Raw genomic sequence first — 26141 nt, 5'->3', positions numbered from 1 at the left:
ACATAGAATTATAGCCATGAAGCTACTTAGAATGCTGTATACAATTAAAGAATATCCGTGCATTCTGTTCGATATAGGTATACGTGCAGCATGTGATTAATAAGTTCAATTTGTATATCATCTTTGAATTAGATTATATTTCGTGTGTGCATTTATGTGTATCTATAAAGATACCAAGTGCTTGTGATCAATAGAGACATTGTGTACGTGTATTATAACATCATCATTTGACACCTCCAGATACCTTATTGATACCTTGGCCTATAGCCCAAATGTATGCCAAATGGACAAACTTCTATGACGGACAATGTTTGGAGACACGAGGTAGTGAACACTAATATCACAATTAATATGTAAACATTTACTGAACATTAAATTCCCTGTTCATAAAAAGTATTACTATCAATTATTCTGTGGGTCATCCACATCTGATCTTGACAATATGGCTGCAGCATGTTTATCCGTAATACCATCTGAAAAGTACTGTAGTTTGATTACAATTGGTTGAAAATATCTATTTCATAAAAGTAAGATTTGAATTGTTTTGATACAAACTGTTTAGATCGAATGAATAATGTTATAAACAAGTGAAGGTAATGAACAGAGATCAATCTCATAATTCCTATAAAGAAGACAAAATTGAGTAAAGGTCAAACACTGTCCCCTGGACATGCTAGAGGTGGGATGTTGTGCGACCAATATGTATGACAGTTTTGCGATAGGATTTTACTTGAAATCTATGGACTATTTAATGTCATGTGGAGTGCAACATAATGAATCTTCTGTCTCTCTTTATGTAGCAATATTCCATTATCAGCTGCAAATACATATATGTAGTGTTTATATATCTCAACTGATTCGATACGCAAGAGCTTGTTCTGCGTATGGTCAGTTTTTAAATCAAAGCAGGCCACTGGCAAACAAGTTGAACAGTCTCGTTTAAAGTCACCACTTCGATAATTATGGGGTCGTATCATGATTTAGTTTGATAATACAACCTATCATTGGATCAAATGCTGTTTGACGTGTTTCATACCGATTGTTAGACCGTTTTTGACACATTGGTTTTAACGACGGATTATTCCGTCATCTGATCAAGATATAGAGCTTACGGTGGGCGTGACCGATCAACAGGAGATGCTTACTGCTCCTAGGCACATCCAGGGGTCCGTGTTTGCCCAATTCTGTAGTTTGTATTCCTTATAGGAGTTATGCGATGGATCACTGTTCGATATTTTCGCTTCCCATGCTAATTTAACAAATTATAAAAATATGAAAAATATCGTGAAATCAATTATATTCTAGATTTGTTATCAAATGGAAAACTTGTATGGATCACAATGTCGCTGTTTAATTAGTTTGGATTTTGCTTTAGGTCCCTTTCAACAATTTTTCACCCAGTTATTGGTCTCAAAGATTTGACCAATATATATAAAGAAATCTTTGTCATGCACATGCCTACTGCGACATGGATCCACTTTGAATAAGGTTATATTCCAAGAAACTAGCTACTTTCAATTTTATTGCTTTTTGCTACGGAGGGCTCAGAGTTGGTATCGAGGATCAACAGCGGATGTTTACTCCTCATCCGCACTTGATTCAACTTTTGGTGTTCCCAAGAGTCATTGTTTGACCTGTTTTTTTTTAATTCTTTGTTAGATTTATGCAATTGATCACTGTGTGTTAAAAAAGGTAGGGATAGTGGCCGGACAAAAGGGAATGCGAATGCTAAGTCTTCATAGACACTTCATCCCATTTCTAATTGTAGTCGAGTGTTTTCTGTTTTTGTTTTTTTAATAGGATTATTGGACTCTTGGCAGGTGTGATTTGTCAATAGGGAATACTTACTTCTGTTAAGCACCTGTTTCCACTGGCGTTGGTCTGTTATTGCCTTGTTCTCGGTTTGAATTCTTACGATTTATAAGATTTATCAGTGTTCATTATCCTTAGCTTTTTGCTAATACTAGGCGCTTGGTGAAGAATCAATCACTGTGATGTTAAACGTCTTAGGTTTGCCACGATGCAAGGGTAGATAATCTTATTCGGGACGATGGGATCAACTCCTTGATTGAACTTGTTTTTGAAAAATTGAATTAATGTAAATATGATTTTCTTGTACACAAATGGTATGTTGCGTTATTTTTTCACAACATCAAAGAGTTATCATCACAATATACACATACTCTCAAGCAATAAATCACTATACGAGATTTACACAAATTGGTACTATAGTCTCTCATATGTGCAACAGAAACAAGAGGTAAAATCTGTACAAATCTTTCCAAGGTTTCATCCAACACCATATCGATATCTTGATTTAAATAATCAAATATTTCTAACATACTGACGATAAAATAACAGCACAGACATAAAATTAAGTCCATTTATTATCAATACTACATGGAGCCTTCTCTCGAATAATTGTGCCATGAAATGATTTGATTATGAATTTGAAGTATCACTTTCTGAATAAGTATCATTTCTCTTGATCTTCCATTTGTAGAATAGAAATCCCGAGGTTGCCCCTTCATAGGAATGCATCTAATGTCACTTAAAGATTAAAATTTAAAAAAAAAATTCAATGGAGGTGAGTTTTTTTGCTGAAATTCTAGGATTACTAGTCCGATTCATTGTCATTGGCACCGGTATTCAGATCACCATCTTCACTGCCATTGTAATCCAGGTTATCATCTTCATTGTCATTGACACCGGTATTCAGATCACCATCTTCACTGCCACTGTAATCCAGATTATCATCTTCATTGACATTCAGAATACTATCTTCATTGTCATTGTCATTCAAATATTATCTTCCTTGTCATTGGTATCAATATTACTATCTTCATTGTCATTGGTATTCAGATTACCGTACTCGCTGTCCATGGTATTCAGATCATTGTCTGACTCACATGCACGCATCAGACTATTTGGGTATGTATCGCATTCCAACATTTTGTATATCGGGGTTTGTTCCTCTGATCGCCTTCTTATCTCCATTGGATCTATGGTTCTCCGTAAGGACAACATGTTGTATTGACCACTGTCTGAAAAATATCCATACTCGGTTTCCTCTTTATCTCTTTCTTTCGACTCTTCTGTACTGGGTATTTGCATTAGGTGCATATATTCATCCTGCTGTTCATTTCGAGCTTCGTTTTCGAATTCTTCGGCTCGTGGTAGAGAACTAATCTCTATCACAATTCTTTCATTCTGTGTTTCAATCATTCTTGAAGATCTCAAATCTGTATAATCATTTTCTTCATCAACTGTGTTTGCTCTTTGATTATATGTAGTCCCAGGTAAGTGTTCTAGGTGCTGATATTCTTCTATATTGAGAACACACAAAAATACAACATATATTATTTTCATTGGTGTTTTCCCAATATTTTTTGCACTGGAAGCAGGCTGCTAACAAACAAGTTGATAGTGATGGGGTTCCAGCGGTCTCGTTTAAACTCAGCATTTTGCAAATTCTATGATCGTTATAGCGATCTAGTTTGGCAATATCTATCATTAGGTCAAATTCTCTCTGAAGTGTTTCATGCCGATTGTTAGGCCGTTCTTGGCACATTTAGTTTGACTTCAGATAACTCTGTTTACCTGATCAAGATATAGGGCACACGGTGGGTGTGCCGGTCGACAGGGGATGCTTACTCCTCCTACGCATCTAATCTCACCTCTGGTATATCCAGAGGTCCGTGTTTACCCAACTCTCTATTTTGCATTGATTATAGGAATTGTGAGATTGATCACCATTCGTTATCATCACCTTCCACTGGAGCATAACAGTCATACAAAGGGATATGGTAGTTATGTCATGTGTATGGGTTTGATTACTTCAATATGATAATAATGTATATTTCATATAGCGCTCTATCAATTCAGGTCCTTTATAGCGATTCACAATAGGAACAAGACATCGACATGGATAAGAATAAATATGAAGGAATGAATATGAATTAGAATATATCAAAATGGACTATCATGTGATGATAGAATGTCTAAATCGAACAATTAATGCTGTAGCAATGGGTACAACTGCTGCAAAAAGATAACAAATTAATAGCAAGTATTAGCAGATACGTTAAACATATATATAGTAATATTCGGGATGAATAGGAACGATAACGAATAGTGGTGAAATTGGTTTTCGAACTCACCTTCAGCGTCATCATTTTCTCTGTTCATTGTGTCCTGAATTTTCTCTAACCTAAAATACACAACTTTTGTTTTACAATTTTCACCCCGTGTATCTGTTAAATTCAATGGTAAGAAAAAATGCACCATTTTGAGGGAAAATTACCTAAATTTGAGATAAAACAACCCCATGACTACTACGATCGTGACAGTGGATCCAAACAAGACAAATGCAATACTCCTCCATGTGTTCTTTCGGTAATGCAGCATGCGTGTCGTTCCTGGAAATTGTAATGCAGATACGAAAAAGTGACAATAACGAACATGGATCAATCTCATAAATCCTATAAACAATGCAAAATCAAGCGAAGAACAAACAATCTTTACTATGGGTACGTACATGTATGTACTTTAAAACATAGGCCGCTCGTGTCATAACTTACTTGACATCGTTGTCAAAGATCCAGGAAAAAGTATTAACTTATTTTTTATTTTATTATGTTTATATTTATCAAGATTTATAAAAATTAGGAAGATCCCAATGTCAGTCTTGCTTAGGTTGTGTGAGCTGTAGTTTTGATACTCGGGGATCTCTCTATTATAGGGGTTATAAATAAGTTGTCAACGTCTTCAATCGTCATTAATAAATGACAATTTTCAACCAACAATGTGTATTCTATTGTTAATTGCCAAGAAAAATAACAAAGCTGCGGGACATGAGAAAACTGGTCTCTTCGAATAGTATTTTATATTCTTATAAAAATGGAGAGCATAAAGGTGTTCCTGTGTTAGTATGATGGCCTTTCATGTCCCGCTTTTCCTGTTCTACGGAGAATATACGCCCAGTTTTGTTTGCCTCAGCTTACAGAAACGTATTCAATATTTTACTGAACTCTAGTAATTGAAATTAGGTAACACGGTAGAGGAATCTGTAATTTCATGTAATGCTAACAATAAAGCCTAGTATTTACCTGTTATATATGGCAGTGTATAAGGGCAACTTTTTCGTGACATGTGTAATATAAAGCTTTTTCAAACAACAACCTCGTCTCATGAAATTAGCCTAATACATGTATTTACAATATATGCTCTACGTGACGTCCCTTTTGATCATACACAAGATTCGCCATTTTTCCTGAAGTTTTTGCACATAACAGGAGTAACATTTCGAATGTCTAGTTTTATTAACAATATGAGATCTTAGAGGGTTGTCTGCTTTCGTGTGTATACTCTGTCCGTTATATGTGTTAATACAGGCTTTCATTGGGTTAAATACTGTTTGACGTGTTTCATACCGATCAATGAAAAGTAAAGATAACGAACAGTGACCAATCTGACTACTAGAGAGTTCTCATCAATCATAAAATATACAAAATCAAGAGTAGAACAAACACCAACCCCTGGAGACACCAGGGGAGGGATGGTGTCTTGGAAGAGTGAGCATCCCCTGTTGACTGATCATTCTTGATCAAGTAAACGAAAGGATCCGTAGTCAAAATTATTATGTAAAGAAAGGCGTAACAATTGGTATGTAACACGTCTTCAAACAGCATTTGATCTAATTGCAAGGTTGTATTTGAAAATTATATAGTTATAACGACTGTGGAATTTGCAAAATGCCGATTTCAAAAGAGACAGCTGAAACCTCTGTAGCATCGCAGTGTTTGTCAATAATCTGCCTTGATTCAGGAACTTAAACACAGAACATGCTATTGCGTATCGAATCAGTTGAGAGATATGAATACCATATTCAGGCGATAATGGAATGTTGCTACATGAATATGGAAAGTTAACGAAGGAGACGTCGTTTTTCATAAAGTTGACTTGTTAATTTATTGTTGCCATCTATGTTTCAAAAATATGAAACAGATGTCAGCAATATAGACATATTGACGACATTGTATATATCAATAATATTCATTTTCATTCACATGTCGATTCGATATATCCCAGTGAACTCAAAACAAAAGACAACACGTGGTCTTTTACGTCTGCTTCATATTTGGATATGCTATTGAATACATTCTAAACAAACTAACAACTAGAATTAAGGACAAAGAGGATCATTTCAGCTTCTTCATCGTCAATTTCTCATAGCTATTTTGTATTGTTTATAGGAGTATCGTTATCTTTGCCTTTCATATACATGAATGTAGCAGGATTCCACCTTCACCTGAATTGATGAGCGACAGCATCTACTGTGTGTATCTATATTTAAATAGAGTCAGTCTAGTAACAAATAAGTTGATGTTACGGGGGTGTCAAAAGTTTCTATTGAAGTCAAAAATTTGCATATTCTATGTTTATTATAGTTATTTAACTTGCAAATATAACCTGTTATTAGACCGAATGATGTCTCATGTATCAATTGCTAGGTCAATCTTTCAACACTGATTTGGAATATGGATTATTCAATTTACAAGTATATATCACGATATAGGACTTATGGCAGGTGTGACTAGTGAAAATGTATGCTTACTTCTCATTGTCACCTGATCCCATCTCTGGTATTTCTAGGGACTACTAATTGCCATACTCTCTTTACATTCGGAATAAAATTTATGAGAATGATCACAGTTCGTTATCTTCAATTTTCATTTATCACTATTCCTTATCTTTTCTCGTTATAAATATCACCTTGTGTACATATATCCCCCTGAGTATACGAACACGTATATAATTTTCTATTCTTTATCAGCATCAAGAAAATAGCAGAATTTTGAAAAAAAAAAAACACTTTGTTAAACGTATTATTTCTGTTAAGGAAATGACTTTGTATACTTCCTCTGGAAATTTTTACCAAACCAACTCTCTCTTTATTGTAAAATAAAACAGTTTGTAGCAAAGGTTACACATGTTTATTTATTTGAAAGACGGAACATATTCCTGCCGGTCCTTTATATAACGTAGTGGTTAGCGCGCGACGTATAGTGTTGAATATGACCTTAAAACCAAAGGTCACATGCCACAGCTGGTGTTTACATGATAAAGAACTATCTGTGTCATGACTTGAGAAAAATTGCATAGGCCAAATGTTCTATTGCATTTCACTTGAACCAGCTGAAGATGTCCATACATGAGTAAAGATGTACACCGATTTTGATTACGGATTATTCCGTTAACCTGATCAGGACATAGGGTCACGGCGGAAGTGACCGTCCAACAAAGGATGCTTACTCCTCCTAAGCACCTAATCCCACCTTTGGTATGTCCAGGGGTCCGTGTTTGCCCAACCGTCTAATTTGTATTTCCTATAGGAGTTATGAGATTGATCACTGTATATTTGCATTTCATGTAGAACAAGCAAACTTACTTACCTATCCAGTGGTCAAACAACGAGGGAATAAAATGATGCATGCATTTAATCCAAACGTTATATAAAAAAGGTAGAAGTAGAGAGTATCACCTATATAAGAACCTGTAAAATTTCGGACAGTTGTCCGATCATCACATCCTTGGACAGGGTCGCAGGTCTCACTGGCACATCTACAATTCTGCCTGCAAAGCCGTCCGTAGTAACCAGATGGACATTCTTCTGTACAGTTTATGCCAAATTTCCCGAGTGGACACTCTGTTAAAGAAGAAGATATTTACAACTCACTCCATGTTTTCATACTCCACAATACAAAATCAACATTTCATGAAAATTATATAATATCTATACATCTTCAAATCTGTGTTGTTCATCATTTCCTTCAAAAATTTATGAATTAAAAGACATGACTGATATTTTGGTAATTACAGATGATACCGTCAAGACACACAATATAAGGCGAAGAACAGTGATCAATATCATAGCTCCTATAAGCAATACAAAATAGAGAGAACACGAACCCCTGGACATACCAGAGGTGGGATCACTGTTGATCACTGTTCGTTATCTTCACCTTTTATGCTAAAACATCATTATCATTATAATTCTTTCCATCATCGTCATAAAACTGAAAGGATGACTTGTCTATTTCACCTGGATACATCTGTGTTCTACCGATACCTTGACATGTTCCGTCTTCTGCTTGATAATGATTGACACAACATTCACCAGGTCTGGATTCAGATATAAATAAGATTCAATTAACTTATAATATCGTAGATAAGTATTTTATTAGGAATCCGGAATTATTTTAACTTAAACTTTTACAAACCTGCATGTAGTAGATTCAGATCGAATAAGTGGAAAGCTCAAACTGAGGAGGACCCCGTTGATAAATATGCTTGTACTTATTTTAAGCATTGCAGTTTAAGCAAAAGATCAATTGTCTTTATTGCTTTTCCAAATTGATCTAAAGAAGACATACTCGCTAGTATTTAAGGCGTTGCTTGTAGAACAACAATGCACTCCATCCTGCTGTCATCCCAAAAATGAATAGAAAATAGTTTGTTATAGAAATGAAGTCTGAGTACTAGAATTGGCGGAAATTAAACAGATGATAAACAGACAATAACGAGGTGATATCACGGAAGTAAATACACATTTGAAGTAAAGGAAACTATCTTTGTAACCAATGTCCCAATTAACTAAAAGAGCTACAATATTCTCTGTTACCAAATGATGTTTAAAGGCTTTCTGTCAAAACAAGGTGGTCATCCCCAAACGCAAACGTAAAACTGCTAGTTAACATTTTTACCCAACAGCCAAAGGCAAATGAATTATTTGACTCTGATAGATGCTGACTATTTAGTGATTTTACACATCTATTGTATTTATAAAATTGATTGATGGATTGTACATGTATGTTGTTTAACCCCCCCCCCCCCCCCCCCCCTGAGAATTGTTCTCTCATATGGAGATTTCACCATTGCCGTTGAAAGCTGCACAATTTAGGATTATGCTCAGTACCTACGGCCTTTGAGTAGGAATGGATCTTTATCGTGCCACACCTGCTGTAACACGGGACCTTGGTTTTTGTGGTCTCATCCGAAGTACCGCCCCATTTATTCTCCTCTTACGACAATCAAGGGTACTGAAAACCTATTGTAACCCAGATCCCCACGGGATTGTAGAATTGAAGTGGATTCCTCTTATCATTTAGAGCTCACACAATAGAAATAGTAATATTATATAGAATATTTCTTTATTATCAGTTGAGGTTTTTAATAAGTGAACATTTCTTTACCATGCTTATTAATATCACTACACACGTATGTACATTTATGCACATATTCAATTCATTACTTATTTTGCTAAATTCCTTTTTGTCGGCTAAATTATTATCATCATTATGCTAATTATCATTGTCATAATTCTTCGTACTGGTAATAGTAGACTATTTAGCCATTTCTATGCAATAATAATAATCATTATTATTCGTCGTAGTACTAGGAGTAATCGCAGTATGTTGGTGTGATCATTTAGAGTTTTCTATACAAAACCATTGTATAGGGAAACCCAATCTAATTAAAATTAGATGTTTGATCCGCTCGCGTACTCGCATATAACATCTAACAACATCCCATGGAGGGTCACGTCAGAGGTCAAATTTATGTAAAAATATCGACCAATCATTGCGAAGACGGAAGAACCTTTTGTGACCAATGAGAATCAGTTGTACAAACTACGTTTGGTTGTTGAAGGAAAATGGCGGCGAAAGACAGTACAAGCGAGGCGATTGAAAACGTGCTGAAAAAATTTAATATCCAAAGTTTAAAACGCGAACAGCGACAGGTGTTACAGTGTCTGTTAGACCGGGTAGACTGTATGGCGGTCCTCCCGACTGGATTTGGAAAATCCCTGCCCTTCCAAATGTTAATCCCTGTCCAGAGAGAGATGGGCAGCAATATTGGGAAAATAATTGTGTGTTGCCCATTGATTTCCCTGATGCAGGACCAAGTGGCACGTTTACAGGAAATTTCCAGATATGACAGCTGCATATAAAGGTTAGTGTGTTTACTATTGTTTTGAATATTGCGAAGTCGAAATCAGTTGAATAGGTGATTTATAACTTAAGCGTTGTGGGAATCATATTGTGTAAATTAACTGACATTGAATATTCGATCTCATGTTTTTAAAAAAGAAAACTTAAACTTTAAGATTCTCGTATCATAGTTTAACATGTATTATTTATCAGGTTAATGTGCCCGAATGTTATTCACCCCATGTCTTATATCCTGCAATTTTCATAGCTTTTCAAAACTATTTGCAATGGCTTGATTAAGCTAGTATTAACTGAACTTCTAAAATGCAATGGCATAGCCCTAATGTTGCATAATAATTTTGGAACATCTTTATACATAGTTGAAGTATTTTTCACAATGTGTTTTGTGGAGTACAATGATGAAATATTTTCACTCAGTAAAATTTATTTTCTATGCTCTTACAAATCCATTTGATAAAAGATATGAAATAGCTAAATCAAGCTGTTTCAAGTAGTTTTTGTTAGCTATACAGCTTTATAACTAAATATATACAGATTGTGTTGAACCTGATTGTATTTGCACATGTGAAATCAATTAGAACAGGTATATTATAAAAATTAAAATATATATTTGAAGGGTCCAGTGATGAAACCGACAGAAAAATACTGGAAGGAACAGTAGACATAGTGTATGGCTCCCCAGAGGCATTAGTTGGCGACATAGAATGGAGAGAATCTATGCGTAATCTTGATGTCACTACTATTGTTATTGACGAGTTTCATACAATAGCAACATGGTAAATGCATTTTTGTTTTAAAGTCTAGTTGTAAATGACTAGTAAAGGTGATGTACACTATAAAGACCAATAATTCTTGATTGATTTGTACCATTAAAATTAAATTTGTCTTGAAGCATCCCCCCTAATGTTGGATCAATCTATGTACTTGGTACACCCAAATTCTACCCTTTTCTTGATTTTTGTGGAATTTCAGAATATTGTCTCCCTCCACCCCCCAACATCAATTAATTTAATGATCATATTCAGTTTCCCTTCTGTGTTGACATTTATTATATATTATTTGCTAAGCATTTTCTGTTATCACCAGTAAACTTGCCATTGTTTTAAGACTTGACTTATGTACACATGATGTAGGAAAAAAAAAACATTCTCGAGTCAGGCATATTATTTTTTACCATTATGGCTGGAGAAGGGCAAAATGAGTTGTAAAGGTGACCCAAAAAGGTTTAAATTATAAAGAAATGATGTTACAATAAAATTAAATAAGATTGTCAACTGAAAGTTGCCTTAAAACTTAATTTTTTCTTCATATATTTGCTTTAACAGGGGTCAAAGTGAAAATGGCAAAGAGGCTTTTAGGAAATGGTTTGGACACGTTGGGGAGCTAAGGTCCATGTTTCCAGATGCAAATTTGTTGGCCTTGTCTGCAACATGCACGAAGAAAATTGCTAGACGTGTTAAAAAGTGTCTGGGTGATGGAACAGTGGAAATCATAATTTCTCCTGACAAACCAAACATCAAATTATCAGTGACTAAGGTATCAACCAATATAGAGAACTCTATGTTTTGGATAATTGATCCACTTCAAGAATTACAAGAGAAATTTCCACGGGTAATAATTTACTGTACCTCAATTAATGATGCAGCAAAAGTTTGCAATTACTTAATCGAAGAAGTGCCATCAAGTGTCCGAAATATTGAATTATACCACTCAGAAACAGAAGATCTTAAGAAAGAGTACATTGTTAATGAACTGAAAGACTTTAACAGTTCTCTTCGTATCCTGATTTCTACAAGTGCTTTAGGCATGGGAATAGATGCCAAAGGATTCCACAGTGTGGTTTTATTTGGAGCTCAATCAAACTGTTCTGATCTTATACAGGAAATTGGAAGAGTAGGAAGAGACAACATGCCATCGGTTGCGTTAATTGTTTACAACTCGTATCACCAACGATTAGCAGATGAATCTGTCAAGAAAATTCTTGTGACAAAGGAATGTCGTAGACTATGTTTTCTAGAAAACTTTTTGAATGACAAGGGAATACAAGAAATTAGAGAAAATATTTTGGGACATCACACTTGTTGCGATAATTGTGCAGCAAAATGTTCTTGCAATAAATGTGAACTACTGCCCATCGAAAAAATGTTCAATTTTGCTAATGTGTACTCTGCGCCAGACAGTGATAGTGACGAGACAGAGTATTATGATTATTTTGATGAAGAAATACATGATTTGATAGAGTAATAAAATCTGAAGTTATACCAAAATAAATTATATGTGTGTTTCCTACTTTACTACCCCCAAAATTATGTAGGGTTACCAGTTAAAACAATTCAAAATCTTGGTTTTTGATATGCTTCCATGTCTATATACAAATACAATTACTTTTCAAATACTTTGACGATCAATAGTTGTCAAAATGTAGATCAGACAACTTGAACACAAAAAGCAAAATATTTCCAGTTTGAAAATTATATATATATAAATATATCGATAAAATCTTGAGGGTTGATAGAGAAAATGTTGTTAGGGTCGGTAAACCGGAAACACACATATTTTATTTTGGCTGTTGTGATATTTCCAATCACCATGATATCTAGTTTATATACAACTGAAGTGTAGAATAAAAATGCATAAAATTTAAAGGTAATAAAGTCTATCCTGTTTTTTCAACTACATGAATGTTTGCATCACTAATTTAATGGACACCAATTATTACAGAATCATGAGCCATTCTAACAAGTTAACTAAGTTCACCAAATGTTTATGGCGAATATATTCTTTGTTATTGAATTATGAGAACTTGTTTTCCCAAAAATATATATTTAATTAAGGAGGTACTCTACATCATCATAATGGCTGAACATGCAAAATACTAGTACATCAGCTCCAACTGCGCGAAGTGTTTAATATACTAAAATAAGTGCACATAAGATATTCAGTTTCTTTTGACATCAAATTTCTTCATTATAATCTACATGTTACTTCAAGCATTATCTTTTTGTCTCTATTGAGATTCACCACTGACATATTAAATCACACAAAGTAACAATGACACTTGAACCATTTATTTTAGCTTAAATAACTTTTGCAATATGTTGTACAAGTTAACTGGTCACATCTGCACAATCTCTGCTGTCTGCACTGTGATGTATCACATTTATTAAAGCAAAACCGTGTTATATCTGTACTTGAAAAGCGATCAAAATACTCTTACGAATTGAGATAAGTTACAGAACCATTAGATATTAAGTCCCGGTGTATGATACTAGCGTGTGCATCGATAAGCCTGCTATACTTAAACATGCATCAAAGGAAAACTAAATGGTTTACTGTAACAATGGCTAATTATCTTTACACTATTCAATGAGCACATTAAAAAATGTACTATACAGTAAAACATGCTTAAAAACAAATTCATGCTTAGTGTGACGTGCTATTTATTCCCCTATAAGAGGAAATTTACGACAAGGTTTGGTTTTAATGAATTGTTCTTCACTGATTCTGTAAGTTTGTTACGACTTTGTTTCTATACGATAAATGATGTACAACAGGGTGATTGAACTTAGCATTGAAAGGAATAAACAGAAAGTTACCATACAAAAGAACTGATAACATGCACAAACTTAGCACTGTGTCATATCAGTTCTCAATTTAAACATGTGGATCTCTTAGTCGTATAAAAGGTTGTCTTGGCTTATGTCGGTGTATCACAGTTGATAATCCAACAAATGAATTCTGGAAGGGGTTCCTATCCACTGTGAAACCTTGACACTTAAATGTACGCTTTGGAATGAGGGTCATCACATTTGCTTCCTGTAAATCTTTGAACACCTTTAATACATCACCCTTGTAACTGGGAATGTGATGGAAGCCCTTTCTCTTTCTGATCTCAGTAATGCTGTCAAAATGGCCGACTAAGTTTATTAAATGAGGATATTCCTTTGAGTGGGCGAGGATACTTTCCTTTGTTTTGTGACCAGAGCAGGCAATTTTACTATCTCTATTCAACATCTCAAGGTATTCATCTAAGGACACATTGTTGTTCTTTCCTCCTTGCAAATTGACAAAGCGATTGGCAATTAGGCGTTCCTTTTGATTATCACAGAGAATGCCAGATGTTAGAGATGTTAAATGAATAGAACCAATAGCGTATTTCACTTTGTTAGTGAGATGGTATACAGGTAGTTCATATTTTGCGGATCGCACAGCCCTTTCGCCATCCCCCATGTCCACAGAAGTATCCAAATTCTTGTGCAAAATTACAAGTTTGAAAAGCATCATCAGGTAATCCTGCATTTGGTCTTGGTTTTTATTTTTTGGTTTTTTCGATGGTTTGGCAATATGAACATCATGGATTTTTTGTTCATGAGTTTGCAATGACACAACATGCGCATAGGTTTTATCACAGTGGTTGCACTTAAATCTCCCTTCCTCTCGTGTTGATGTCCAATTGTTTTCAGGATGCTGTGGATCACACACAATATCTCGAACATTTTGGAATATGTCATTAGTGTTGTCAAAGAAATGTTTCCTCAAAATGTTTTCACTCACTGAATCAACGTACTCTATCTTTTCTCTGTTTGACAATACTGCAAAGTTGGACGGCAGATCTATTTCTTGGTCAATGTCTGAAACACCCATGTGATGTAGAAAAAGCAGCAAACAGATGGCATCCAGGATCACATAATACAACATCTTGTATGCTCGGTATGCATTATACACATGACCTTTGACATTTCTCATGTTCAGGAAACTTCTGCAATTCATACACAAGAATTTTTTACACACCATTCAAAATTTACAAAACCGTTAAATAAATGAAGTACACACAAAATATAAGTTTCTTATAAAAGTATAAATACCTGTAATAGTATACTGTGCCTCGGTCCATAGCACTATTGGTTGAATAAGTGAGCTTGTGTATGGCCTACAATTACATATTAATATTGCAATCAAATTATAAAGAAGTTAGTACCAAAGCACTAATCTCAAATATTTCAAGTACAAACACAAAATTTATATAAGGGTATGGATTTGTGCATGTTAGCCACTGATAAGAAATTTCAGGTCAGAACTCTTTGCACATATATCAGGAAGTTTCTTTACATATTGTAAATCAGAAAAACATGCATTTTCATCAATGATACCTCTAGGAAATTCATCAATCTGTGAAAGTCTTCAATTTTTGAGACAAAGCCTTGAAGTCTTTGAAGCTGTGTTTCAGCATTATTCATGGCCTTTTGGGCTGCTTGCACCCGTTCATCAGTTAACCTATCGCCTAATAATAAAAAAATAATTAATTCACACTTGAATTGTTTATTGGATATCATGATTCTAGAAATTGGCGATTGCCCAAACATTTTTCACAGACTGCATATATTGGAATTTTAAATTACTATTTTGCCAAAATGAAGATCAATACCTGCATTACACACATGTGCACACTATTACATCTCTTTGGTATAATGTATTATAAATTAGAGATCCCACACACACCCCTAAATCCATATGAGAAAACAAACCTCCAAAAAATACAGGTTCCACAACTTCTCCATCCCTGCAAGGAACATATGTAGACAAGGTCTTCAAAAGACGTATCAATTCTGGTGTCTTATTTTCATTGCAGTCGAAAAGACCAAGTGGGTACTGAATAAAAAAATAATTTAAGATCATATGCAAAATTCTGTAATTAATCAATGATAATATTCTCTAATTAATCGAAGATAATATAAACTATTACATAAAGTACATGGTACACACCTTTCAACAATAATTATAAATTTCAGTAAAATGAAAACTTAGAAATAGAAGAAAACTCATGACTTACTTGTTTAGTTTTGTTTCCTGCACAGTAGGAATATTTATGCTCTAAATGTTTTGGATAAATTTTTCCATATTCTTTCTGCAAGTGGGGATGATTTTCAATGACAGAAGTGGAGAAGAGAAATGTTAGTTCCTTCATTAGTTTCTGTTGGTCTTCAATGGATGGAAGAAAAGTTGAAATTTCAATTTCATGGGAAGGAGGACTGTGGGAGCTGTGTTCAGTTGGAATTACTCTGTCCAGGATGGCATAAACGTGAAAGAGATGAAGAGAGAGAGTTTTCCTGTCAGACGTTCTATACGATGGAAGGATGTTTTTGTCCCAGTTGTCCCCAATTATTTGGTATTTTACATTTCCTCCTTCAACCCAAGAATCACGGATTTCTAAAATTTCTTTGTCCAGTATTTTTTGCCAGTCACAAAGCTTTCTCTTCAAAGTCAATGGGTGGACAGTCAATCCTATATGTGACAGTCGTTCAATGTCCTAAAATTAAGATTTAAATATTGTCAATATCAAGTTTTACTGTACAGATTGGATGCCACATTAATTCTAATAAAGAGTTATGTTTACAGGAAATAAATATTACATATATTTTGCATAAACAAAATGAAAATTTACCCGCTGTGTACATCCACCATGATTTAGCAGAAATCCATTCATGTACTGCAAAACTGTCATCTCTTGGCTTCTTCCATGTAGTGCAATACCTACAGTTTGTAGGGCATGGAGAAATGGTTTGCTTCCAATAACAGGTGGTATGTCTGAAACGGTAGCTGTAATGATTGACAGTAGTGCTGGGCACATTGTTTCAAGTTGTTTGTGTAAATTTTCCCACCGGAAACTGAAAAAGTCTGCATTGCTTTTCTTTTGTAGAAGACTGCCCGATCCCCTCTTACAAATTGCTTTACATTCCCCCTGCACAATCTTTTGAGAGCCGCGTACCAATTCCAATGGACTAGACTTCCGCAGAATGTCAACTATGACAGTTTCTGTATTTCCTCCTCTTGCTATAGCTTTGCATATCTGTTGGTGGGTGTCCTCTTTGATGATTGACGACTTTCTCCCACTTGGATAGTGCAGTACAACCTAGCATTTAAAACATAAAAGATATTACCTAAAAATACATTACCTACAAATTATACAGACATGTGCGTATATCTAATATGTTACAAAGAAATATATTTAACGATTTAGTGTTTGATCTCAGTGTTGTTAACAGCAACAAATCTATATAGTTTTAGACTTATTTGATAGAAAATTACTGCTTGAGCACTTAATGTCAAATTCTTGAGAACACGTTGGACCTCTCTCCCCCCCCCCCCTTTGTAAAACTTTATTTTAAACTATATTTATTTCAAAAACATAAGAACATGATTACACATATCATTTGAATAGTTGAGATCAAAATCAAGCGCAGATACACTTATATCAATTCTACTTCCATTAAAACTTTGATTCCATATTTTACCCCATGATTTGAACGATCTTGAACCTACACTATATCAGGAAATTTTCATAAGTTTTATCTTTCCAGACCCAGTGCTTCTTCAGTTGAGAACCCTAGTCATATATGAATCTGTACAAAGAACTGCATACATACTATCACTAATCATGGCCAGTGGTCTTTGATAAGGAAATTGCTAAAGATTATATATATTTAATGTCAAAATGGAGCCCCCTCCCTCATGATTTGAAGAAACTGCAATATGCAGATGGTCTTGTTGGACTCAATGTATTATCAGAAAATCTCACTTGAGCTTTCAGCTGAGCTTAATAGTCAACAGATGCACAAACAGACAAAAAGTTATCAGAAAAACTTACTTGACCTTTTGTTTCAAGTAAGCTAAGAAAAACCCCACTTTGGCAGAGAAACATAGTGTTAAAATCAACTCAAAGATAAATGAATTGGTTAGTCATTTACAATTCTATAGCTAAGCATGCACAACAGACCTACAGTTTGGGGTAAGTACTGATAAATCCAAACCTCAAACAAATTGTAGTGTTGGAGATATCTTTTTAACATATGAATTTTCTGAAAGCTATAAATTTCATATATGTATCTAAATCTCAAGGAACTTGAAATGTACCCTGTGAACAGAGACTACAATCGATGAACACAGTGATTTTTCTACATTTTTTATAAGGGTCCTGTGGCTTTAAAACTGGGAAAAATTGTCGACATTTCAGTCAAATTCAATTTTATCGTAAATAAGTTTTAAAATCATATCTAACATTATTTTATCTTTATTTTACTAATCTAGTTTTCTTTAACCTTCTAAAATTTTCAACTATTCTATCCAAATCATCATTCCCATAACTCTTTGTTAAGTTTCACATATAGAATGTTTATTTCTTTCAAATACGTTTTCCTTTCACAATTTTATTATTGGGAAAAATGTAAGCTAAATTGGGAAAGAATTAGCAATTTTTAGGAGGGGAGAGGGCCGAAATTCTGACCCAAAATGGGCCTTAAAAAATCACTGGAACAGAAAATTCAAAACAAACGTTGAAACAAATCAAAAGAAAAAGGAAAACAAAATTAACAATTTTCAACAATTTTAACATTGCACCTCTACTTTTCCATCAAGAGAGCATTTGTCTGATTTTGGTTTGCTCTCTTTGTCACTGAATAAGGATCTCTTTGAAGATTTTGGAACTGTATCTGTCACAATGACGTACATATATATGTATTAAAATGCAAAAGACCAATCAATACCTTTCATGATTTTAAGCCTTAAAAGTCTAATTATCATTCTTGATACATTTTAAGACTTTGGTATAAATGTAAACATACCTGGTCTCTCTGTCTTTGGTGCAATAGAGACAACACTGTATCCAGTGTCTGGGACCTGTTAACATACACAAAAATTGCAAATACCTTAACAGCATACCAAAACATACACATACATGTACTGTCAATATTTATTTAATGATTGACTAAACATTATCTTTCATATGAGTTAATGTACCTGTAAAAGTTTCTTCCAGGATTCTTCTCCAAGCAACAGGGGTGGTTGTGATCCTGTGATGCTGCCTACGATAAATGGGGCAAGAGGCTTTAGTTTTTGAGGTGTCACTCTTCGAATCGGTACTAACATAGTAGATGTCTCTGTCTCCTCTGAGGCTTTCGAGCGTTTCCCAATTCCCAAAACTCCTGGACTTCTAATTTCTCTCTTCTTAATGACTGTTTTTGATGGTGAGGGCACAGTAACACTATATCTGCAAAGTTTTCATAAGTTTTATAGGTTTAACATGACCCATAACATGAAATGAGTATATATAGAATATGAGTATATATACTTATGATAAGATACTTCCATTGATCATGAAATTCAAGCTAGATATGGAAAGAAATAAGGTAATTTTCATTACAGCATTTTTTGTATGTATGTTGACAATTCTCTTCAGAAACATATCTTACCAAAATGTACCAATTAAATTTATCTAGTATATATACATTTCATATATTTTTCAATCTGAGTTGAAGGTAATAAATGTTGAGTCTATGGGATTCGCGGAAACACAGAATAAAAACACCAATAAATATACACTAATTTATCAATAATTTTTTTTTACAGGATTTCAGTTCATCCATCTTGAATAACTACAGTACACCAAAATAAATGACGCGACGGCACATTCATTTTCCTGTAGGTACTCCTACTAGAGTTTAGAGCTTTTATTTACTGGTACAACTAAGAATCCCAGAAATCCTTATTTGTTGCTGCTTCTTGCTACATCTGATCTTAACATTGATCAGCTGTTGATACCGGTGTTCAGGCTTCACATCATGTGACATTTAAGCAATAACTCTCCTTATTATACACTAACCTTGACATGGTTGATCGTATGTTACTTGTAAATCTCTCCCTTGCCTCCATCGCCTCTTTTTCCAATTTGCGCACCCTGTCCATGGCCCGAAAACATTTCTGACATACACCCGCGTCACCAGGAAAACAAGTCTCTTTCTTCACATCACACACGTTCAGTAACGTTTCCAATCTTTCACGTGAACACTTTTGAACTTTTATGCTGCCTAATTCATCTACAAACTTTGTAACAAACGAAAACCCGCACACAACACAAATGTTTCCAAGCGAATAGCATTTGACAGGCGTAATGCGCGCCGCCATTGTCTTGGTTCGGATCACGTTTTTTTTTTTTTTTTTACATTCGGAACCACTCTAGACTTATTCCCTTCGATGAGCATTTAAAGAGTTTGCCAGATGTGATTTCATTGGTCAATTGAATTTGACCTCTGACGTGACCCTCCATGGGATGTTGTTAGATGTTATGTATGCGAGTACGCGAGCGGATCAAACATCTAATTTTAATTAGATTGAGGGAAACCTGAATGATCAAACCATCATACTGCGATTACTCCTACTACTACAAAGAATAACAATGATTATTATTATTGCAAAGAGAAAGACAAAAGTGTCATTTTAGTTACAGTAAGTGATGCCACCTGGATGAAACTTTAAAGTAACTAATCTTTTGTATTTATTTGATACTGGATTTTATTTATTCAATTCTTCACCGATATAAAGATAAAGAATATACTTTGACACATAAACAATTAAAGGTACTTCATTATCATTTACCGAGCACCACTGGTCAGTGGAAGTAAGGAGTCAAGAACGCCTCAAAAGGAATACACAAGTGTTTCCTTTTACCGTTTGACAGTTGTTTCCTAAAAGCCTGCTTTAGAAGTGGAGCCTTGAGTCTTTCGAATGGTATCTTGACAATGTGATTTGCAGTTAATGTGTAATACTTCTGACTCTATACTTAGTACTGTCTAGACTTGGTGATATCTCTATATGACAATATCACAATGCACAAACTACGTTAGGAAAATGACTTGGAATTCGGGGATAATCGTTGTAAATATTTGATACATCACTTGAATTTGATATTTTGTATCTATCTATGCCATTCTGTTAAAATTGGCAGCTTGAACAGACCTCTGCCCGTTCCCTGGCCCTGTCAAATGTAAGACGTAACGATTGGTAGCAACTACCCCTTCTCCAAACGTTCGGCGTTTAAATGTGAGAGGCTGAGGAGAGTCGCGGGTCTTTCAAATCATATCTTAAAAGTCGCGGTCCTGTGTTGCGGCAGATGTTGACATGATAAGTAAATATTTTTCAGACAAAAAACAAAAATGTGATATGAATCCTTCTCGTAACTTTCCTGTTATTGTAGATATTTGGAAAGGCAGAAATAACATGATGTCTGTGCTTAGTACCGTGATCGTATTCTGGAAAGGCATAAAATTTCGATGTGTGAACTTCCTTGGGGAGATCGTACGAAGGGAAAGAAGTGTAACAAATAGAATAAACGACAATGTCGAAAACGCGGAAGTGTGTTAGCTTTTCCCATTCCACTGATTTATAGCGTTACCTATTCAAATCGCTTGTCATCGTCTACATATGATATAAAGATTTTCAAGAGCGATGTTAAACACTATAAAATCAATCACTCTCCCATTATTAAACTTAATTTATGCATATCTCTAGAAATGAATAAGCAATATCCTCAACATGACAAACACATGGTTTGAAATACATTATGGTGACAAACAAATGACTACAACGATGTCACAATGAGAAACGAGGTCACAACAAATAGTTCGTCTCTTGTACACAATTTATTTTTCGTGTAAGGTGTTTTCGTGAATCAGGGAAGAAAAAAACTGTCTTATAAAAGGATGAATATCAATCTCTAAGGAATGATAATGACTGCCCCACTTGAGTATCGCTTAGGACACACACATATCAAACTCGATTTAATAGCTATTATTATATAGTGAGCCTTTTAAATGTGATACATGTAGTTACTGTAGCATGAATAGGTGACGATACATGTAACGAACAGTGATCAATATATACAAAATTACGAGTTAAACAAACATGGACCCTTGGACATGCCTGAGGTTTAATTAGGTGCCTAAGAGGAGTAAACATCCCCGGTTGACTAATTACAACCTTCGTGAGCCTACATCTTGATCTGGTAAACAGAGTAATCCGCAGTAAAACTTAGTCCGTTAAGAACGACCTAACACTATGAATCACGTCAGACAGCATGTGACCCAAAATTTTATTGGAAAACTAGATCGTTATAAGGACCATATGATGTACAAAATGCTGACTTTAAACAAGACTGTTCAAACCCCTGTGACATCAAATTGTTTATCAGTAACTTGTCTCGATTCAAAAACTTATCATACGCAGAACACGTTCTTGTGTATCAAATGAGTAGAGAGACAAACACCATATCCAGGTGTGGTAATGTCATATTGTTACATGAATATGAGAGAAAGATGTTCGATTGTTCTCTGAATTTTTTTTATATGGATTATAGCTTATCTTTTCTAAGAAAGCTTTGTAATGTTAGAAAAAACATCTATGTGATAAAAAATTCTTTTTTAATTTTTATGCAATGTTATGAATATTTGAGATTAAATTCCCTTCATTAAAAAGATGTTGGAGTGCACATACAAGAAAGTTTTGAACTATCCTATTGATCTTATCTAAAATGTCATGTACCTACTATGACCCTTATCTTTGGCATATATTTTCTTTTAAAACTTATTAATTTTTTCTGAAAACAAAACGTCCCTTTGATCAAAAGTTGATAAGTAATAAGAAAGTTACGATTGTCATAAAAATGTGTATTTTGGCAGAGGAAACTCGTACTTTATTCCTGTGTTTTCAGAATCCATGTGCAATTTCCGTTGTTGTTACGTAATTTAGATTTTGAAAAATAGAAATAATAAACAAAAATACTTGAAAAATTGCTATCATTTAAGATGGCATGAGAAGTTTGTGGTCAGCTGAAAATTGTTACAAGTAGCCATGTTATATATTTGACGGAAGGAATTCGAATCAATTTCTTGATTTGTAAAGTTTTATTATGGTTCACCTTTCATGATAATGGTAGGACAATATTTGCTTTTTTTAAAAATTGGATGTAAAGTAATATAATTGAAGTCTGTTATTGAATATTAAAAGAAAACAGCAAATATGCACCTCTATCTTTGTTTGCTGCACTCAGTGTAAAATTCAAAAGTTAGAAGAAAGCATATTTAAAACCGACTTTGTTGAAAGGGTTGCAATGGCAACTAATCATTCAAGTTGATACATGTATGGTGATTAATGCATGCCATTCTGAGTTAAATTGATCTTTAAAAATATGTTGATTTTGAACATTCTAATTGTCAAAACTGACTGGTTTATCAATTCAATATTAGACTGTAGGCATATGTTGTTTTGAAGAGTTTTGTTACTATGGCAACCGTTTAAACGTTATATTTTGATTTCTGTAGGTAAATTACACTGTTGAAAAATTAGTAATCAATCATTTTGTTGAGATAGTGTTATGATTCTGTTCATATTGAAAGCGTATTCAAGAACAACATAACAATTGGTATGAAACACCTCAGACAGCAGTTGACCCAATGCTAGGTTGGATTGACCAATTAGATGGTTATAACGACCATAGAGGTTGGGAAATGCTTACTTCAATCGAGATTGTTGAACCCCTGTGATTTCTAAGACGATCGATGATGAGGAGTTGATATCATATTGAAAAATCATTGTTTATACAGACCCTGAAGCGTGCCAAGTAACTACACCTCCAAAGCGTTTCGTTTCGTTCCGTGCAAACCGTTCACCTTTCCGTGCAGAACGTTCAGCGTTTCGTGCAAATCGTTCACCGTTCATCGTTCCGTGCAGACCGTTCACCGTTCCGTGCAAATCATTTCGTGCAAGAATCGTTCCGTGCAGGATCAAGCCATGCCCATAGAAACGTACATATCGTTCAAACCACGCCCTTAGAAACGTATAGACCGTGCAAGTCCATTCGGAACGGGATGTAGGACAGGTAAACATTGTTGGGAATTTGACCAATTATTTAAAGAAGTCTCTAAGCAGGGATTGCAAACGTGAAATTCTGCAAATAATCAAAAGAAAACAGTTTATTATAAACCACCAGGCAGAGCAAAATCCTATACCATTTTCTCACCCTTGGTAGTTTCTAGCAAGTGCAGAGACTTGTATATCTCTGCCCTCGTTATCTTTTTATTTTACTTTTTTAAAATTGATTTTCTTTTATTTGTATATAGGAATAATTCATTTGTCTTGTTACATTTGTATGACCAAGTTTCTCTTTTTAAATCAAAAATATTTTCATCAAAATCTTTTATCGGAACTGTCTGCATAATGCAAAGACCGACCTTTGTATAATTTGTATAGTCCAAGGTCCTTTTTTTTTTTTACCACAATAAAGGTCAGCTAATCCGGGCATTTGAAATTAACATTCGTATAGAAGGTGTGGAAATCGGCGGGGGCAATTGAAATATGACAAAAGAGGTGTATACAAATATTGTCTCTAAAAAATGAATGCAGTTTTCTATAGGTTTAAAACTGAGGTAAATGCAACAATCTAATTAAAATTGGCTGTGGATCATTACTGTAGTTAGTCATTATTTGTTTTATCTATTCATTTATTTGATTTATTTCTCAATCTATTTCAATCATATTTTGGTTGTTTCCTTTTTGTTTTGTATTTTCCCATCTCATCCAAGGTGATAGGTTCTTATCGACTGACTAATTCTATCTCCAGATGCATCCCTCCTCCCGGCCGAGAATATGTTCCAGTCTTACGAGAATTTTTAAAACAATTTTATCTGTTGTCATACACGTATGTAAAAATGTATAGGTTTATTCAAGATCTTTCATTGAAAAGAGGCCTGGAAATACAAGTTGCACACGTGTTTTAGCGGCACTCAGATTGAATGTTAAAAAAAATAGCGATGCAGCCGCGACTTTTTCAATGAATTTGATAAAACAATGAATAAATAAAGTTGAATAATAAATATTCCATGACGATACAATTTATGCATCTTTTCCCTTTTTTCCCCGAAGTTAAAAAATATTCATTTCCTTTTATTCCAACGTGTTCGTAAGTCATTAAAATATTCCTTATTTAAACTATAACCCCAGGATGAAACAAATAATGCCGGGAAAAAATCAAAGCGTGAAGGTCATGCCTAGCATTTCCTTCCGACCGTTCACAACCCTCTCCCCGCCCAAAAATATTTCAATTGTGACAAATTGAGATAGGGTTCGGGATGTATCATAACCTGTTGGAGGCTAAATATAACGCTTACGTCAACCGGGCTTTATCGTAGGGCATTACGATAGCATCCGAGGGTAGTTCGGGTGCTCAGTAGTATAAATACGGGCGTTCTGGCAATAGATCGCAGTTCATTTTTCGGAGCTCGACAGAAGAGAAGGTGGACAACATTTAATACGGTGTGTATTAATGTAATTCAGTATACGGTGGCGAGTATACTGGTCTAAAGGATAATAATAAAGTATTTCCTCTGTTATTGCCTTATTGGTGTCGAGATTTGTCCGGTTGTAGTAGGACGTACATACTACACAAGTACCTGTCCGGTAGTGGATGCAGACTAGCATAGGTCCCAGCCTTGTTTACCCATACCTTATAGGTTTCATTGCTATGTGTGATTAGGATAGGTAATCCTGAAAACTATTTGTATATATTGACTCGTTATCTTAGTTGTTCATTTGTTTTAAATACATATTCATTCATCAATAATCATACTTTCCCCAGACTGGTCCGAATCATCGAACCTAAACACGTTACAAATTTTGGTGGCAGCAACGGGATTTGGATCAGTCATTAAATTGAAAAAATAAATATTTGTATTCAAGAATGAATGTGCAAGGTTTACAATCAGATGTACATTATTTAGAGGGGGAGATAGATCGCCTCGAAAGAGAAATACATGATTCGTTACGGGTCCTGAACTCTTCTAGGATGCATGCATCCGGTAGCCCGAGACTCGTACCAGGGATGAGTACCAGTACCCCGTATGTAAGACGGAGAGAGAGTGTAAGTGGATATGTCAGTAATGATGCATGCATAGATGATGAGAGATGTACTTGTCCTGCATCTAACAAAAGACCAGTGATGCCCGAGATACGTCCTAGGATGGATGCAAACCAGCATGGACAGGTCCGGTCTAAGCCCCGAAACTTTGTAAAACCATCAACATATGATGGCACAGGTCTCTGGAATGATTACCTGTCTCATTTCGAGTCTGTATGTCTGTTGAATGAGTGGACAGATATTGAAAAAGGTTTATACTTGGCGGCATCCCTTAGAGGACAAGCACAAGGTGTTTTAGGAAATCAGCCCAGGGATGAGAGACAGAGCTATCAGAAGCTAGTCAAAGCCCTCCAGGATAGATTTACTCCAGTAAACCAGACTGAGCTTTA

General features: G+C 34.8%; 2 protein-coding genes and 1 pseudogene across 3 annotated transcripts; 1 reads left to right on the top strand and 2 right to left on the bottom strand.

The window, feature by feature from the left end:
- Window positions 1-2369: 2369 nt before the first annotated feature.
- Window positions 2370-8505, bottom strand: LOC125664036 (uncharacterized). Of its 2 annotated transcripts, none has more exons than XM_048896534.2 (6): window positions 8283-8505; window positions 8132-8184; window positions 7544-7708; window positions 4304-4418; window positions 4161-4210; window positions 2370-3326 (listed from the first exon to the last, which is right to left on the bottom strand). In XM_048896534.2, the coding sequence occupies exons 1-6, from the start codon at window positions 8369-8371 to the stop codon at window positions 2800-2802; spliced, it is 999 nt and encodes a 332-aa protein (XP_048752491.2). In that variant the 5' UTR covers window positions 8372-8505; the 3' UTR covers window positions 2370-2799. The 2 variants fall into 2 exon arrangements, with proteins under 2 accessions (XP_048752491.2, XP_048752492.2); XM_048896535.2 differs by having other exon boundaries at window positions 7556-7708; window positions 8283-8501.
- Window positions 8506-9584: 1079 nt separating this feature from the next.
- Window positions 9585-12670, top strand: LOC125654134 (bifunctional 3'-5' exonuclease/ATP-dependent helicase WRN-like; annotated as a pseudogene).
- A 395-nt stretch (window positions 12671-13065) lies between these two features.
- On the bottom strand, window positions 13066-19751 carry LOC130047424 (uncharacterized). The gene is made up of 10 exons (XM_056142425.1): window positions 19669-19751; window positions 18930-19056; window positions 18807-18871; window positions 18632-18686; window positions 16456-16923; window positions 15844-16320; window positions 15539-15662; window positions 15164-15294; window positions 14879-14943; window positions 13066-14772 (listed from the first exon to the last, which is right to left on the bottom strand). Exons 1-10 carry the CDS (start codon window positions 19749-19751, stop codon window positions 13668-13670), a joined length of 2700 nt encoding a protein of 899 aa, XP_055998400.1. The 3' UTR covers window positions 13066-13667.
- Window positions 19752-26141: the final 6390 nt, after the last annotated feature.

This window comes from Ostrea edulis, chromosome 1 (genome assembly GCF_947568905.1).
Source record: "Ostrea edulis chromosome 1, xbOstEdul1.1, whole genome shotgun sequence".
NCBI lineage: Eukaryota > Metazoa > Mollusca > Bivalvia > Ostreida > Ostreidae > Ostrea > Ostrea edulis.
Note: the sequence above shows the minus strand (reverse complement) of the source record. Positions and strands in the feature narration are given on the sequence as shown.